Source organism: Microcaecilia unicolor, chromosome 1 (genome assembly GCF_901765095.1).
Source record: "Microcaecilia unicolor chromosome 1, aMicUni1.1, whole genome shotgun sequence".
Taxonomy (NCBI): Eukaryota; Metazoa; Chordata; class Amphibia; order Gymnophiona; family Siphonopidae; genus Microcaecilia; species Microcaecilia unicolor.
The window spans coordinates 29,401,304-29,419,919 of record NC_044031.1 but is presented as its reverse complement, the minus strand read 5'-3'; the positions used below and the strand labels follow the sequence as shown (position 1 = coordinate 29,419,919).

The following is an 18,616-nucleotide window of genomic DNA, read 5'->3' as shown; positions in this document are numbered from 1 at the left end:
TGCAAATGCATGCTAAACAGGGCTTCTAGCTCAATTAGCTTGCAAATGCATGCTAATCAGCGCTTAACGCATTCATCCCCAATGATCAGCGTCCAGCGCGCCAAAGATTGGGTTGCTGGCTGCGGCAAAATCAACGCCAGCTCCAAGCTGGCGTTAGACTTTGCGGATCATTGGGGAGGAATGGTGAGCCCTGTCCAGCATGCAGTTGCATGCTGGCAGGCCCCCGTTCCCCCCCAAAGCAAACACGAACAGGGGGCTGGAGGTCCGGTGGCCCTCCGGTCCCCCCGACAATCCCACTCCCCCCCCATGTTCAGGGAGGGCTGGAGATCCGGTGGGTCTCCAGCCCCCCAAACTCCCAGAAATCCCTCCCATCCATCGATGGGGGGGGGGCCCACACCAACTCCTCCCCCCCAGCGTTCTCCTTTGAATACCTGGTGGTCCGTGGTGACAACCCCCCTCCCTTTCATTGGAGGAGGGACGCAGCCTGCCTGCCTCCCTCCTCTTCCAGTCGATGCCGCTGAAAAATGGCGGTGCCCAGCCCTGCCCATTGCATCCTGGGATGCGCTGGGCGGGGCTAAAGACCATGTAAGGGAATCATGTTTTCTGGGGGTTTGGGGGGGGGGCTGGAGACACACCGGAGCTCCAGCCCTCGTTGTTTGGGCCTTGGCAGACAGGTTTGGGCCTTTGACAGCCCAGACCTGTCAAACAAGTGCGGGAGAATTGTGCCTGAGCACATGCTCAGGCACAATTCTCCCGCACTTCTACATGATAATCAAAGATAATAGCGCTGCTTAGATTTGCATGCATTATCTTTGATCATCGATGCAGAAAAGCCCTGCGCTGTCCCAGCATTATTTTTAGAGCGCTGTTCGGAACAGCACAGGGCTTTGGATCATCTGGGCCCTTGTGTGTGTGCATATCACCCCCTGATGTCATGTGCAATTTGTAGAAATCAGTTCTCCGTATGCCCTGGGCACTATAAGCTGCTTGCCTGCTGTGCAGGGCCTATTAGGATCAGCAGGATCAGTCTCTCTGTACAACAAGCCCCTTTACAAGTCTCACTAATTGGTTGACCAGCCCTCTGCCTCAGGGCTTCCAGGTCAGGGCAAGAGCTCTGTGCTTCCTTGAAAGCATGTCTCTGTCCTTTGTTTCAGGAGCTCTTTTCTGATCACTGGGGAGGAATACAAAATGACCTCATTTAAATATGCTTGACTACATTTGCATGCTATCTGCACTAATGCCTGACATGCTCAATGTTTGCCGCACTAGACCCCTCTGAACATTCTGCGCTGGTAAATGCAGGCGCTAGTACAGCGTTAATGGCTTCTCGCGCCTGCATATACTTTTCATTATCCACACACTAGTTAATAGGCAGGTTTAAAATGTGTTACTTTGCTGAGATTTGGGTTACATCGTATACAATCACCACATGAACATACTCAGCAAGAGTTGGGAAGAAAAGTTTATTTTCTCCCCCACAGCGATACACAACAATTCGCTAACTTGAAGAATTCTCTGTTGTACTCCTGTGTGTATTCCTTGCTGTTTTCTGAGGATTGTCTTGTGATAGGAGGTTTTACCACACTCTGTACCAGTAAATAATTTCATTCCTGTGTGGCTCCTCTGTTGTTTTGTGGGTTGTGGCTTCTGACTTAAGCATTTACCACACTCAGCACATCTGACTGGTTTCCTTTGTGTGTGGCTTTCTCCAGTGGATGCTGCGTTTTCCCTTTGCAACCAAAGCTTTTATAACACACACTAAAAAGTTTTCTTTTATTTATAAATCTTTTTATACCCTCTTCTTGGTAAAAAGCAATTCAAGATGATTTACAATAATAAAATCAACAATCAATAAAAATGAAAGCATAAGCAATCAACAAGCTGTACAATGAAACAGCAATAAAGCATCAACCAACATGTCCTCTTAAAAACAGGCAGGACTTTTAAGCCTTCCTAGAGCTGGAAATAGACAAAATATGTTTCCTATCATCCAGTAGTTTATTCAATTCCTTTACTGCCTGCTGTTTGAAAGGTCTCCTACCCCATTTTTTCTTTCTAAAAAGAGATCTGTCTATTATTTGCAGTAAGCTTTTCCGTGCAGAATGTAATGACCATTTTGAAATATATGTCTGAACAGAGGTACAGAGCAGTTCAAACTCTTAAACGTTAACAGTAAAATCTTAAAAAGTGCCTGTACCACTGTCCTAAACAAATCTACATCTTATCATAAATCTGCCCTGTCACCTGAGAAATCTGATGTTGAACCAATACCTTCATCTTCTGAGATAATCCACAGGGGAGATGGCAGCCTCTGCTCCGGGCGATCTAGTGCCACTGTTCCTCGGCGGTGTCGTTGCCGGGCCCGTTGGCATCCTGGGCCTGCTTTCTTTGAGTGTGATCAGCTGTGCGGCACTTTGCCTTTGACCATTGATCGTGGCGGTTGGGCCGTTGGGCCTTTCAGAGTTGCGACGCCTGGTTGCTGCAGCTATCGTCTGGGGAACTGGTGTGGTCGGTTGTGGAGCTGCTTTCACCACCTTCTGCAGCCTGCTATTTCCACCTTTCTCGCCGTCGGATTTGCATGGGCAGCCACAGAGTCTCATCCTCCTCCACTGCTTCAACATCTCGCCGAAGTCCTTCCTAGTGACATCTTTGCGGACTATTTTTAAACTCTTTTCACCTGTCACTTTATTACCTAATTTCTCTATTTCTTTGCTTCTATCTATTTGATTTGATTTATTGTAACTGTATCACCTCTGATTTGGCATTAGCCTATCAGTGCATTGTAAGCCACTTTGTGCCTGCACAACTGTGGGAAAAACGTGGGGTATAAATGTACGAATAAATAAATAAATACCTTCAAAATGTAAACCCACTATAACTTTTCCTTTCCAACCTGCACTCGTACATGAGTTCCTATCGCCACCAGCCCACTTGAATTAACCCCACACACCCAGTTCCTTCAAACAAGCTAATACTATTCATTGTTAGTCAATAGCATAACTACCAATTGGTAAAATAAATTAGATATCATCAGTGTATGTGTAAAAGGAGAATACAAAGCCCCCTCACTAGATTCCATATCCAACAGACTGCCAAGACCTGTCGCTTCTTCCTCTTCAACATCAGCAAAATTCGCCCTTTCCTATCTGAGCAAACCACACGAACTCTCGTCCATGCTCTCATTACCTCTCGCCTTGACTACTGCAACCTACTCCTCACCGGCCTCCCACGTAGCCATCTATCCCCCTTTCAATCCGTTCAGAATGCTGCCGCACGTCTTATATTCCGCCAGAACCGATATACTCGCATCACCCCTCTCCTCAAGTCACTTCACTGGCTTCCGATCAGATACCGCATACAATTCAAGCTTCTCCTCCTTACCTACAAATGCACCCGGTCTGCGGCTCCTCACTACCTCTCTAGCCTCATCTCCCCCTATGTCCCCGCCCGTAACCTCCGCTCACAGGACAAATCCCTCCTGTCAGTTCCCTTCTCCACCACTGCCAACTCCAGGCTCCGTTCATTCTGCCTTGCCTCACCCTTTGCCTGGAACAATCTTCCTCAACCCCTACGCCAAGCTCCCTCCCTACCCATTTTCAAATCTCTGCTTAAAACTCACCTCTTCAATGCCGCGTTTGGCACCTAACCTCTCATGAAATATAGTATTACCTACCAGACGGACTCTACACTTGTCTTTAGATTGTACACCTGTCTTTTAGATTGTAAGCTCCTTGAGCAGGGACTGTCCTTCCATGTTAAATTGTACAGCACTGCGTAACCCTAGTAGCGCTTTAGAAATGTTAAGTAGTAGTAGTAGTAGATTCCCCAATGACAACAGATTAGTATTAAACAACAAAGGGAACAATGGTGACCCTTAAGGAACTCCAGAATACAAATGCTTAACCTCAGATCACTGGTCAACAAACCTCACTTTAATTGCTCTATCAGATAAGAAAGAGTTGATCCAACATTAGCATAAATGTAAATGATTTCAGATTTGCCTATATTCTCTTTTGTATTGAGAGGAATGCCTTGAGATAGAATCTTTTACCACACTGAGGGCCCCTTTTACTAAGCCGCGTAGGCGCCTACACATGCCAAAATGGACTTACCACCCGACTACCACGTGGCTTTTGCGGTAATTTCATTTTTGGCACGCGTCTGCTACGTGCGTCTGAAAAATAATTTTTATTTTCAGACACGTGTAGCGGACGTGCACCAAGAGGCATCTGACGCGCGTAGGTCCTTACCACTCAAATTCTTTACCGCTAGGTCTATGGCTGGCGGTAAGGTCAGAGACCCAAAATGGACGCGTGGCAATTTTGATTTTGCTGCACATCCATTTTTTTTGGGGGGGGGGGGTGGAAGAGGCCTTTTTTACAGGTACGCTGAAAAATGATTGTGTGCGCACACCCACAACCCACACCTACGTTACCGCAAGCCACTTTTCAACGCACCTTTGTAAAAGGACTCCTGAGTGCATATAAATATTTCCACTACTGAATGGAATCTCTGCTGCACTGCAACATTTTTTCACTAAAGATTTCACCATACCAAGCACAATTAAATTATTCACACTTGTGTAGATTTTCTAGTGCATCGCAGATTTCTCTTCCAATTTAGGGCCTTGTTTACAAAGGCGTATTAGCGTTCATTAGCACATGTTAAAAATGAGTGCGTGGTGTAGGTGCCCACAATATTCCTATGGGCGCTAACAAACACTAACGCGGCTTTGTAAACACGGCCCTAAAGCTTTTACCACCATTCAAAACACGCGAATGGTTTTACTCCAGTGTAGATTCTCTTGCTGAAGGCAAGTGTTACCTTCTGTCTGTAGGTTACACCACAGGCAGTACATATAAATAGTTTCCCTCATGAATGGCTTTTCCAGTGCATTGTGAGGATGCTTTTACGAATGAGGCTTTTAATACACTCAGTTTTATTTCGGAATGGGTTCTGTGGTGTTCTGTGAGATAAGTTTTACAACTGAAGCTTTAACCACAGTCAGTACATGTAAATGGGTTCACTTGAGGGGCAATGTCTCCAAATGGGTTATTTTTTTGTGCCTACTATAACAGTAATGAACCTTATTCCTAAGCCAGGGTATATGGATTATGATTTCAGTCTCCCAAATTAATTGCTAACACTCAGCTTAATACTAGCATTGTACCAAGGAGATCTTTCTTCTGGAGTCCATAAGATATCACATATTCCAAACCTTTTGTTTTTCTCTCAGTACATTAACTTTACTCTTGCTGTTCTCTTCTGAGGCTTCTGTTTCTTTTTCCTCTGATGTGCCCATCAAAGTTTCTTTTTTTCTCCATTTCTTTCTTACAAAACCCTAAATTGTGTTAAAATGTTATCACTCATATACTTCTTTTGTTTGCTCTTTAAAAATAACAGATCATAAATTAGGATAACGTTTTACAGCTTTTCCAGTGCCATTATTCCTCTTCCCTTCACTTTTTGGTGAACTTTCTTAATATACTCTCTTGGTCTAAATTTAGGATGTATAGCATACAAGTAGAAGTACACTATCTTTTCCTTATCTGGAGAAGGCCATTTAATTGTAGTTAATCCTCCTCTGGCTTTTCTCCTACTGCAGTGGGTCCATGAACAGGTCCACCATGGCCTTTATCTGCAGAAGGGGTGTTAGTGATACTACAGATAATGCACATGAAATTAACACCATTATTAGCCCTAGTGCATAAGTTGTGCATGGGCATCTTTATATCCTGGGTGACATGTGGCCAATATATATTCTACCTTTTATTTCCAACCACACTTAAATTTGTAATGTTGCCTTGCTGCGATCTGATACAGATGTTATACTGCAGGTTTACCAAATAAAGGTGCTAAGTAAGACTTGAGAATAAAACTTATTCTCTACCCCTCAGAGATGCAGGGTAATCTACTAGCTGATGTTGTTGAATTTTTAGCTACACCTTTTGCCTCTCTTTAATTTCTATGTGGATTTTCTGGTGTATCATGAGGTTTATCTTCCGACTGAAGTTTTTACCACACTCTATACATACAAATGGTTTCACTCCTGTGTGGATTCTCTGGTGTATGGCAAGGTTTGGCTTGTGAGTGAAGCTTTTACCACACTCAGTACATGCAAATGGTTTCACTCCCGCATGGATTCTCTGGTGCGTGGTTAAGATTCCTTTCTCATGGAAACTTTTACCACACTGAGTACATGTAAATGGTTTCACTCCTGTGTGTATTCTCTGGTGTCTGGTAAGGTGAGTCTTCTGGGTGAAGTTTTTACTGCAATCAGTACATGTAAATGGTTTCATTCCAGTGTGGATTTTCTGGTGTCTGGTGAGGTGTCCTTTCTCTTGGAAGCTTTTATCACACTCAGTACATATAAATGGTTTTATTCCAGTGTGGATTCTCTGGTGTCTGGTGAGGCTTCCTTTCACTTGGAAGCTTTTATCACACTCAGTACATATAAATAGTTTCATTCCAGTGTGGATTTTCTGGTGTGTGGTGAGGCTTCCTTTCTTCTGGAAGCTTTTACCACACTCAGGACATGTAAATGGTTTCACTCCTGTGTGTATTCTCTGGTGTACAGTAAGCTGATGCTTCTGAGTGAAGCTTTTACCGCACTCAATACATGTAAATCGTTTCACTCCTGTGTGGATTTTCTGGTGTATGGCAAATGTTCCTTTACCATGAAAGCTTTCACCATTAACTGCACCTGTATATGGTTTCACTCTTGTATGGATTTTCTGGTGAACAGTGAGGTTTGTTTTCCTAGTAAATCTTTTACTGCACTCAGAACATGCAAATGGTTTCACTCCTGTGTGAATTCCTTGGTGCAAGGTAAATGTTTTCTTATCATGAAAGCTTTTACCACATACAGTACACATATATGGTTTCAGTCCTGTATGGATTCTCTGGTGTATAGTGAGATTTGTCTTCTGAGTGAAGCTTTTACCGCAATCAGAACATGTAAATGGTTTCACTCCTGCATGGGTTATTTGGTGCCTGTTGAGTTTTCCCTTTTCACGGAAACTTTTACCACACTTAGCACATACATGTGGTTTTACTTCTGTGTGTATTTTCTGGTGTATGGTGAGGTTTGATTTATGAGTGAAGCTTTTGCCACACTCAGCACATTTAAATGGTTTAATTCCAGTGTGAGTTCTTTCGTGTTTGGTAAAGCTTCCCTTTTCACAGAAGCTTTTACCACACTCAGCACATACAAATAGTTTTATTCCTAGGTGGATTCTTTGGTGTACAATGAGTGTTGTCTTTCTACTGAAGCTTCTACCACAGTCAGAACAAGTGAATGGTTTCACTCCTGTGTGGATTATCTGGTGTATGGTAAGGTGATGCTTCTGAGTGAACCCTTTACCACATTGAGTACACATAAATGGTTTCATTCCAGTATGGATTCTCTGGTGTTTGGTGAGATTTCCTTTCTCCTGGAAGTTTTTACCACACTCAGTACATGAAAATGCTTTCACTCCTGTGTGGATTTTCTGGTGCCTAGTGAGATTTCTCTTCTCACTAAAACTTTTTCCATCATCAGGGCATGTGAATGATTTTACTGCTGCATGTATCCTCTGGTGCTTTGTGAGGCTTGCTTTGTGAGTAAATATTTTTGCACACTTAGCACTTCCAGATGGTTTCACATTGACCGTTCCCTTCTCACTAAATCTTTTATTACAGTCAGAACATTGAGTTTGTTTCACTCCTGTGAGGATTTTCTGGTTCATTGTGAGTTTTCCTTCCTGATGAACACTTTTTCCACAGTTAGAACAGGTAGAAAGGATTTTATCTTTCTGAATTTTCTGGTATTTTGGGAGGTTTGTCTTCTTAGAAAAGTTTTTTTCAGATTTAGTAGAAACAACTGATTGTAAACCAGCTTGATTTTGTTTATGTTCTGTGAATGCTTTCCTGTGATTGAAGCTATTCTTATGTTCTGTACCTGAATCTGGTCTTTTTCCTGAGAGAAATTTTGTGTTTCTTGTGAAGTTTTCCTCCTGGTTGAAGTTTTTGTCACAACCCGAACGTGAAAATATTCTGTAATTGGTGTTGTTTTTCTGGAATTTTGTAATGTTTGCATTGACAACGCATTTCCCATGTTTTGTTCTTCTCCACATTCTAGTTTCTTTATTATTTTTCTGCTGTTGCAGCAGCTCTTTCTTCCTATCAAAACCTTTCCCAAACTTAGAACATGTAAAACGTGTCTCTTTTATGCATTTATTCTGTTGTGCATGTTGTTCTCCCTTTTGACTGAAGGTTTTCCCACCGTGTGTAGATTTAAATGGTCTCTCCTCACAGTCAGATCTCTGCCGTGATTTCAGAGTTACACAATCACTGAGGAATATCTTGCAAACATCACATAAGCAGCTTTGAGCAATCATCTGGTTTCTCTGCTCTTCCCCTGTAGGTGTAAGATGGCTGATACTGTGCTCACACAGATCTGAGCCTCCAGCTGAATTTTGTTGCTTCTTTTCTGCGATCCATTGATTTTTTCTTTTTTCTTCCCAGTCAGAACAGGAAGAAGTGTCTTCTTTGTCTCTTACAAATAACGTATTTTCCTCTTCAATCTCCTCACTGAGCTTCCAGTGATGTAGCTCTGTAGTACTGTTTCTCGGATCACCTTTTCCTAGATTAAAAAAAAGTGAACATTGGGAATTATTGTAAAACAGTTTAGCCAGTTCAGTAATACAATACCTCTTTGAAAATGTACCACTCCCTCCCTGTCTACAGCATTTCCGAGCTGATCACTGCTCTGCCTCCATCATGGAGGCAGGGTATATTCTGATGTGTATTTAATATGAGTATTATCTGTATTCAATTGTATTGTTTGTGTAATAGCTTTGTGTACTGAGAGTTCTCCCCCACCCACCCCATCATTTACAGTATCCTGTGATCCTTGTGAGCTTTCCCTATTGGCTCTTAGCTAGGACCAACCCTCCCTCTCTGCCCTTTCAGGCTTTGTGTGACAGCCCAGTCTTCCTAGCAAGCCTTTATGATCAGCTGTTATTCTAGGGACTGATCCCTTCCATAATCTACTGTAATTCTATCAACATTTTTACCATTCCCCATGTCATTCCATTTCCTTGAGTTACCACCCCCCCCCCCCCCCCCAATTCCTCTTAGAGTGTTACAGCTTTTCCTCTCAGCTGGGCTGAGGTTCTGGCCATCTCCTTTCCTCTGAGGTGGCTAGATACAGACTCTATGTGCAGAAAGCCATAAGTACATAAGTACATAAGTAGTGCCATACTGGGAAAGACCAAAGGTCCATCTAGCCCAGCATCCTGTCACCGACAGTGGCCAATCCAGGTCAAGGGCACCTGGCACGCTCCCCAAACGTAAAAACATTCCAGACAAGTTATACCTAAAAATGAGGAATTTTTCCAGTCCATTTAATAGCGGTCTATGGACTTGTCCTTTAGGAATCTATCTAACCCCTTTTTAAACTCCGTCAAGCTAACCGCCCGTACCACGTTCTCCGGCAATGAATTCCAGAGTCTAATTACACGTTGGGTGAAGAAAAATTTTCTCCGATTCGTTTTAAATTTACCACACTGTAGCTTCAACTCATGCCCTCTAGTCCTAGTATTTTTGGATAGCGTGAACAGTCGCTTCACATCCACCCGATCCATTCCACTCATTATTTTATACACTTCTATCATATCTCCCCTCAGCCGTCTCTTCTCCAAGCTGAAAAGCCCTAGCCTTCTCAGCCTCTCTTCATAGGAAAGTCGTCCCATCCCCACTATCATTTTCGTCGCCCTTCGCTGTACCTTTTCCAATTCTACTATATCTTTTTTGAGATACGGAGACCAGTACTGAACACAATACTCCAGGTGCGGTCGCACCATGGAGCGATACAACGGCATTATAACATCCGCACACCTGGACTCCATACCCTTCCTAATAACACCCAACATTCTATTCGCTTTCCTAGCCGCAGCAGCACACTGAGCAGAAGGTTTCAGCGTATCATCGACGACGACACCCAGATCCCTTTCTTGATCCGTAACTCCTAACGCGGAACCTTGCAAGACGTAGCTATAATTCGGGTTCCTCTTACCCACATGCATCACTTTGCACTTGTCAACATTGAACTTCATCTGCCACTTGTACGCCCATTCTCCCAGTCTCGCAAGGTCCTCCTGTAATCGTTCACATTCCTCCTGCGACTTGACGACCCTGAATAATTTTGTGTCATCGGCGAATTTAATTACCTCACTAGTTATTCCCATCTCTAGGTCATTTATAAATACATTAAAAAGCAACGGACCCAGCACAGACCCCTGCGGGACCCCACTAACTACCCTCCTCCACTGAGAATACTGGCCACGCAATCCTACTCTCTGCTTCCTATCTTTCAACCAGTTCTTAATCCATAATAATACCCTACCTCCGATTCCATGACTCTGCAATTTCTTCAGGAGTCTTTCGTGCGGCACTTTGTCAAACGCCTTCTGAAAATCCAGATATACAATATCAACCGGCTCCCCATTGTCCACATGTTTGCTTACCCCCTCAAAAAAATGCATTAGATTGGTGAGGCAAGACTTCCCTTCACTAAATCCGTGCTGACTTTGTCTCATCAGTCCATGTTTTTGTATATGCTCTGCAATTTTATTCTTAATAATAGCCTCCACCATCTTGCCCGGCACCGACGTCAGACTCACCGGTCTATAATTTCCCGGATCTCCTCTGGAACCTTTCTTAAAAATCGGAAGTAACATTGGCTACCCTCCAGTCTTCCGGTATTACACTCGATTTTAGGGACAGATTGCATATTTCTAACAGTAGCTCCGCAAGTTCATTTTTTAGTTCTATTAATACTCTGGGATGAATACCATCAGGTCCCGGTGATTTACTACTCTTCAGCTTGCTGAACTGACCCATTACATCCTCCAAGGTTACAGAGAATTTGTTTAGTTTCTCCGACTCCCCCGCTTCAAATATTCTTTCCGGCACCGGTGTCCCCCCCAAATCCTCCTCGGTGAAGACCGAAGCAAAGAATTCATTTAATTTCTCCGCTACGGCTTTGTCCTCCTTGATCGCCCCTTTAACACCATTTTCGTCCAGCGGCCCAACCGACTCTTTGGCCGGTTTCCTGCTTTTAATGTATCTAAAAAAGTTTTTACTATGTATTTTTGCTTCCAACGCTAATTTCTTCTCAAAGTCCTTTTTTGCCCTCCTTATCTCCGCTTTGCATTTGGCTTGGCATTCCTTATGATCTATCCTGTTACTTTCAGTTGGTTCTCTTCTCCACTTTCTGAAGGATTGTTTTTTGGCTCTAATGATTTCCTTTATCTTACTGTTTAGCCACGCCGGCTGACGTTTAGTCTTTTTTCCCTTTTTTCTAATACGTGGAATATATTTGTCCTGAACCTCCAGGATGGTGTTTTTAAACAGCATCCACGCCTGATGCAAGTTTTTTACTCTGCGAGCTGCTCCTTTCAGTCTTTTTTTCACCATTTTTCTCATTTTGTCGTAATCACCTTTTCTATAGTTAAACGCTAGCGTACTTGATTTCCTAGTTTCACTTCCTTCAATGCCAATATCAAAACCGATCATATTATGATCACTGTTATCAAGCGGCCCTCGTATCGTTACCCCCTGCACTAGATCATGAGCACCACTAAGGACTAAGTCTAGTATTTTTCCTTCTCTTGTCGGCTCCTGAACTAGCTGTTCCATGAAGCTGTCCTTGATTTCATCAAGAAATCTTATGTCCCTTGCGTGTACAGATGTTACATTAACCCAGTCTATATGCGGGTAATTGAAATCCCCCATTATTATTGTGTTGCCCAGTTTGTTTGCGTCCCTGATTTCCTTTAACATTTCCGCATCCGTCTGTTCGTCCTGGCCAGGCGGACGGTAGTACACTCCTATCACTATCCTTTTCCCCTTTGCACATGGAATTTCAATCCACAGTGATTCCAAGGAGTGTTTTGCTTCCTGCAGAATTTTCAATCTATTTGATTCAAGGCTCTCGTTAATATACAATGCTACCCCTCCACCAATCCGATTCACCCTATCACTACGATATAATTTGTACCCCGGTATGACAGTGTCCTACTGGTTATCCTCCTTCCACCAGGTCTCAGAGATGCCTATTATATCTAATTTTTCATTTAGTGCAATATATTCTAACTCCCCCATCTTATTTCTTAGGCTCCTGGCATTCGCATATAGACATTTCAAACTATGTTTGTTGTTCCTAAGTACATCATGCTTAGTACTTGACAGTATTAATTGGCAATCTTTTGTCTGATTTTTATTGTTATTTAAAGATACCCGATCTACTACAATCTCTTTTGCAACCTCACTATCAGGATACTCTATCTTCCCTGTTATGGTGATATCTTTGAAAGATACCTTATCCCGAACCATGCTCTTTTGAGCAACTGTCGGCCTTCCCCCCATTTCTAGTTTAAAAGCTGCTCTTTTACAAGCAACTGAACTGTAAATTGGATTTATTCTGAGTACTACAATAAAGAAGATTTGCTTAAGAATTGAGAGTCTACTGGTAAAGCTTCCGCTTCGGAATGGTTTATGCTGGCTGTTTAAGTACACTATACTTTGCCTAGAACAGTACAATCACTGCAAGAGATGCAGACAGGATATATGATCACATTCAAGTCAATGCTTAAAAGCGCCTTTTCGATCTTTACACACAGGCATAAGAAAAACTAGGCTGAGCTGGCCCAAACTCCAGTGAGTCCAGCATCTTGGTTCCAACAGTGGCTGGTCCAGGTCACGTGCCCAGCTTCCAGGCCATTGGCCTCCTTATACAAGACTGTATATCATCTGCAGGTTAGATGTATATGGGAAGGGAAATGGGACTTGGTATACCGCCTTTCTGAGGTTTTTGCAACTACATTCAAAGCGGTTTACATATATTCAGGTACTTATTTTGTACCAGGGGCAATGGAGGGTTAAGTGACTTGCCCAGAGTCACAAGGAGCTGCAGTGGGAATCGAACTCAGTTCCCCAGGATCAAAGTCCACTGCACTAACCACTAGGCTACTCCTCCATTCATTCCACCAATAAGAGCCAACCTCATCAGTGATGTCACAATGGCTTGATTGCCCAATACTTGGCTCACTTCTGATATTGTGATGTCATAAGGGAAAGGGAAATGGGACTTGATCTACCACCTTTCTGAGGTTTTTGCAACTAAATTCAAAGCGGTTTACATAGATTCAGGTACTTATTTTGTACCAGGGGCAATGGAGGGTTAAGTGACTTGCCCAGAGTCACAAGGAGCTGCAGTGGGAATTGAACTCAGTTCCCCAGGATCAAGGTCCACTGCACTAACCACTAGGCTACTCCTCCACTGACTGGTCCAGAAAATTCACCCCAGGACCACTGGGGAACAGATGATACTGGACATTGTGAAGTATTTTGGTTGAAAGAGAAAGAGAGCTGATGGTGTACGCATCTCTCTGAGAAAGACTGACTTCTCAGTAACTCCTTTGAATTGTACCTCTCTGTGCATCAGTTCAGTACAGGGAAGACTTAATAGCTGATATTTTCTGTTTCTCTAACACACTGAGAGAATCTGGCAACTTCCGCAGTGCAGGAATGTGTCTGATAAATTCCTAATAACTACTATTACTACTTAACATTTCTAAAGTGCTACTAGGGTTACGCAGCGCTGTACAATTTAACATAGAAGGACAGTCCCTGCTCAAGGAGCTTACAATCTAAAAGACAGGTGTACAATCTAAAGACAATCTAAACAATCTAAAGATAACATCCAGCTATTGCTGGGGGGTTTGCTGAGGGACAGCTTCAGCCTGAGAGGAAGGATCCTATCCATTATGGGGAGTGTAGGGGGGGGTTGAGAGGTAGGGGAGAAATGGTGGACACTATGGGGGGGTGGAGAGGGGTTTGAGGAGCAGGGAAGGTGAGGAATGATGGACATTATGGGGAGTGGAGGGGCGGTTAAGAGGCAGGGAAGGTGAGAAATGATGGACACTGTGGGAAGTGGAAGAGGGGGTTTGAGAGGTAGGGGAGAAATGAGGGACACTATGGGTAGGGAGGGGTATTTGAGAGGGAGGGATCGAAATGCTGGCTGCAGTGGGCTATGGGATAATAGGTAAGGGAAGGGGAGGTGCTATTTATATAAACTTTGTTTTGGCATTTCAGATCACAAATACAGGTGTATTACACCTAGTCTGTGCTTTTATTTTTAAAATTTCTCATTTTGAACATTTTTAAATTTTAGGTTGGACTTTAAGCTATTCTCCACAAATGCGTGCTTTAGCAGTATTATTGAAGTGCTGCACCAGCTTAATCTACATTTACCACTTCATAACCTCTCCACTCAGGGGGCGGACTGACCAATCAGGCAGTCCCCAAGGACCCAGAATGGTTGGGGGCCCAGTACCGCCCTCCCACATCTCTTCCGCCCCAGGCTGTCACCCCCTTTCCTGACCATACTCTGGCATTTCTCTCTTCTCGTACCCCGCCCTCAAACGTCTATCTTAAAACATCCTTAACTCCGAGCAGAGCCCTGTTAGCTACTCAGGCCATTTGCTGCTGAGACAGGAACCTTCTCACTGATACGGCCCGCCCTCAGGGAAGCAGGAAGTTACATCAAAGGTGGCGAGCTGCAGCTGTGAGAAAGCTGTTGCTACCAGGGAGGTCCTGGTTATTTGTGCTCCCCGAATTGGAATAGGATTTGTCTCTGATTTAAAGGGAAGTAAACTGGTAAAAGACACACAGGAAGGTCTAAAGGTTCCTCAATCCTGGCTCTAACACTGCCATCTTCACATACAGAGCAGGGCTGAGACAGGCTGCGATCATACTTGGAAGTGTCTGAACTAGAAGATGTGCAGTAAAATGCCTCAAATTACTTTTATTAAATAAGCCCCTGTATCTGCTAAGAATGGAGATAACATAATCCTTACCTAGTGAGATCAGGTTCTCATAATTCTCCTTCATCACCTCCCTGTAAAGCTCCTTCTGACCTTCATCCAAATACTCCCACTGCTCCTGGGAGAAACAGACAGTGATATCCTCAAACGTCACCGACACCTGAAACACAAACCAGAAACAAACTCGGTGACAGGTGGAGGAGCTCAGAATGCATTAGAGTTCAGCTGACTTTATTCTGCCAACATTATACCATAGGAAAGGGGACTCCAGGACCCCTCTTCCCCCCCCCCCCAAATTGACAGATTTACTTCCCCATGTGTGGCCCTGGACTAGGTCTCTTCTATGTCAGTGATTCCCAAACCTGTCCTGAGGAAACCCCAGTCAGTCAGGTTTTCAGGATATCCACAATGAATATTCAACAGATCGATTTGCATACACTCATGCATATTCTTTGTCGCTATTTGAAGGAGTGAAACCCCTACCCAGCCTGGCAAGGTAAAAACACTTTTGCAAGAGCCTGTTATACTACACTAGCCATTAAGCCTGTAAAAACGGGCGAGATTTGCAGCTACCCTCCTCGCCGCCGCTCCCTCCCCCCTCCATGCCGGGCCCCCTGCACTGACCTGACAGCGCCTGTCACCTCCGTGTGAAAGCGCTGCAGGCAGCAGATCTGCATGTCTCATATTCCGCTAGAACCGATATACTCATGTCACCCCTCTCCTCAGGTTACTTCACTGGCTTCCAGATACCGCATTCAATTCAAGCTTCTCCTTCTTACCTACAAATGCATTCAGTCTGCTGCCCCTCACTACCTCTTTACCCTCATCTCCCCGTTCACAGGATAAATCCCTCCTCTCAGTACCCTTCTCCACCACCGCCAACTCCAGGCTCCGCTCATTCTGCCTCGCCTCACCCTATGCTTGGAACAACCTTCCTGAGCCCTTACGCCAAGCCCCCTCCCTGCCCATCTTCAAGTCTTTGCTTAAAACCCACCTCTTCAATGCTGCATTCGGCACCTAACTCTTACCGTTCAGTAAATCCAGACTGCCCCAATTTGACCGCTCCTATCGGTCTGACCGTTCACTTGTCTCTTAGATTGTAAGCTCTTTGAGCAGGGACCATCCCTCTATGTTAAATTGTACAGCGCTGCGTAACCCTAGTAGCGCTTTAGAAATGTTAAGTAGTAGTAAGTAGTAGTAGATCGCTCTGCTGCTGCCTGCAGCGCTTCCACACGGAGGTGACAGGCGCTGTCAGGTCAGTGCAGGGGGCCCGATACGGAGGAGGGCAGGAGCAGCGGCGGGGATGGGGGGAGAGTGTGGAGGTTGGTGTGCACGATGTTCGTTTGCAGGCGGCAGCGTCCGACAGTGACTCCGACTCCGTTTCCCTCTCTGTTCCGCCCTCTGACGTCATCACGTCTTGACGCGAGGGTGGGACAGAGAGGGAAGTCTCTACTGCGCATTTGCAGGTGAGTCGGTCACTTGCCGTTTATATGTATGATACTGTAGACACTGTCTCAGAGCAACAAAACTTTTGCTGGGTTCTTGAAGCCTGGATTGGCCGCTGTCGGAGACAGGATGCTGGGCTTGATGGACCCTTGGTCTTTTCCCAGTGTGGCGGTGCTTATGTGCTTATGCTTATGTGCTTATGAATTGAATTTGCCAAGGCCACTGAGCAGCCAGGAAGATGCTTATGGCCTACTTGAGCGATTCAACTCTCGGGCTTTATTGCCTCAAGAAACTGTACCTGAGTGAAGGACAGTACACCAGTCGCTTGATGTAAAAGAGGATGTTCTTGGGGGTTTGTGGAGCCAAAACGTCTGGAGCAAAGAGCTTACTTCCCAAGAGGTTCCTTATATTCTTGGAAGAAACTGTGACCTCAAAGGTTACCTGGTGACAGCTAGATCTGAGCTGCCAGTGCCTCAGAATTCATCAGCTCATAAGACCTCTTAACACCCTGCAGGACATCCCTGCATTACCCTGCGTCTCCCCAGAGACGGATCTCCGGATCCCTCACACAGCCTGCACCTGCTGCACATCCAGGTCCAGTGAGAAAGCAGCACTGCTCAGCTCTCTTGCCAGCTCCTCCACCAGTTCTCCTACTCCAGCATCCGAGGGAGGAACAAACACGCTCCAGGTTATAACTGTTTCAATTCTTGAAGTGTTGGGGATAAATAGTCGGTGGAACAGTCGTAGGCCTAGGGTACTAGGTATGGGTTTTCTCTAACTTGCCTAACAGGTATTCATTGATTGCATCTGTGCATTGTTCTCACGTTCCTATTAAGTATTTGTTGCTAAATAAACAAGTTATTTTATTTTTATAATACTTGGGCCTTGTGTCTGTTATTTGTCAGTATAACCGGGGCTGTGGACTTGGATCTGTAAATCGGGAACCGTAAGTGTGGTTTCCACAGTGCTAATTATAACAAGTTACGTGTTCCTGTCAGCACAGTCCTCTAGGAGGCAGTGTAAATCTGTTTTATCCCCATATATCCCTAAAGCCTGGCTGAATGGGGTTCCCCAATGACAGGTCTGGGAATCCCTGCTCTATATACTCCAGTGTTTGCAAATCTAATTATGAACTTAGGAGCAGACATTTATACCAACTAGTATTATATAAAGGGAAGTAGGTACCTATGTTCCTTCATGGAACAGGCTCCTATGCACAGTTATGCAATTGCCCTCTTAAATGTGCTTGTCAGTCCCTTATATCTTTAATCTCAATGGGAAGCAACATTGCTCTTATGTTAGATCAGTGGGTTTCAACCATGGGCGTAGTCTGAGGTGGGGGTACTGCCCCCCCCAAACAAGTTGCCTTTATGGGGTAAGGACATAGGCAATCACCCAACCACTAACTTCTCCCAGCCGCTGCTTCCTTCTAGAGTCCTCAGCAGACAGCAGGAACCATGAGCTTCCCTGCTTTGCCTCTGTCTGGCTCACTCTCTCCACCCCCTGCGGCTGCAAAACCAAGCGAAAGCGTGTGTGTGGGGGGGGGGGGGGGTCGTAGTCCTTTGCACATTGCTGCCAGCTTCCCTCCTCCTCTGCCCATAATGTTTTCCTGTTTTGGAGGGGGGGGGGAGGAGTGAAGCCTGCACACGGTTTCGCTTTCTTTTGTAGCCATGGGCGGGGGGGGGGGGGGGGGAGGGGGGAATGTTGAGGGGGGGGTGACAGTGAGCCAAAGGCAGAGCAGGAAAGATCGCAGTTCCTGCGGTCCGCTGAGGATTCCAGAAGGAAGCAGCAGCCAGGAGGAATCAAGTGTTAAAGTACCTGCATATATTAACATTACTATTTTGTTTAATATGTTGATTATTTTATGGAATACGTAGTGACAACACCAAAACACCAAGTTCCCTTGTCTGTTGGGCCGCATCTCACTTCATTTTCCTGCTGTAATATTTTGGGGAGACAAAGAACAGCGACAGTGACCAAAACTATCAAAATGGAAGACGCTTCAGTTGAGAATCCAATAAAACAATTTAATAAGCAATAAATTTAAACAATAAAAAGATCGGTGGGCAAGACTCGACACAGCTGTGTTTCGGCCTATCTGGCTTGCATCAGGAGTCTTTCTGCTATCCAAAAGGTCACTATTTGGATCTTTCACCGTATTATCTGATCAATTTAGCTTCGTTTTCTCTAGATTGAGGTTATGGTTGTTTTGTAGCGTCACTAAAGCAGCTTCTTGAATTTCTCTCGTCTGGCGTCTGACACTTTCACTTTCTTAGATCTAGCCTGGAGAGGGGATGTGT

The 18,616-nt window shown here is 44.6% G+C and overlaps 1 protein-coding gene across 1 annotated transcript in view; it reads right to left on the bottom strand.

Moving 5' to 3' along the window:
• Nucleotides 1–5,500: 5,500 nt before the first annotated feature.
• LOC115462791 (zinc finger protein 271-like) overlaps nt 5,501–18,616 on the bottom strand; it is a 38,211-nt gene continuing 25,095 nt past the window's right edge. The window contains exons 2-4 of the mRNA XM_030192835.1: nt 14,904–15,030; nt 7,560–8,623; nt 5,501–7,466 (exon numbers count right to left, since the gene is read on the bottom strand). Of these exons, the coding sequence (XP_030048695.1) occupies nt 5,940–7,466; nt 7,560–8,623; nt 14,904–15,030 (2,718 nt within the window). The 3' untranslated portion in view covers nt 5,501–5,939. The remainder of the gene's footprint in view (nt 7,467–7,559; nt 8,624–14,903; nt 15,031–18,616) is intronic.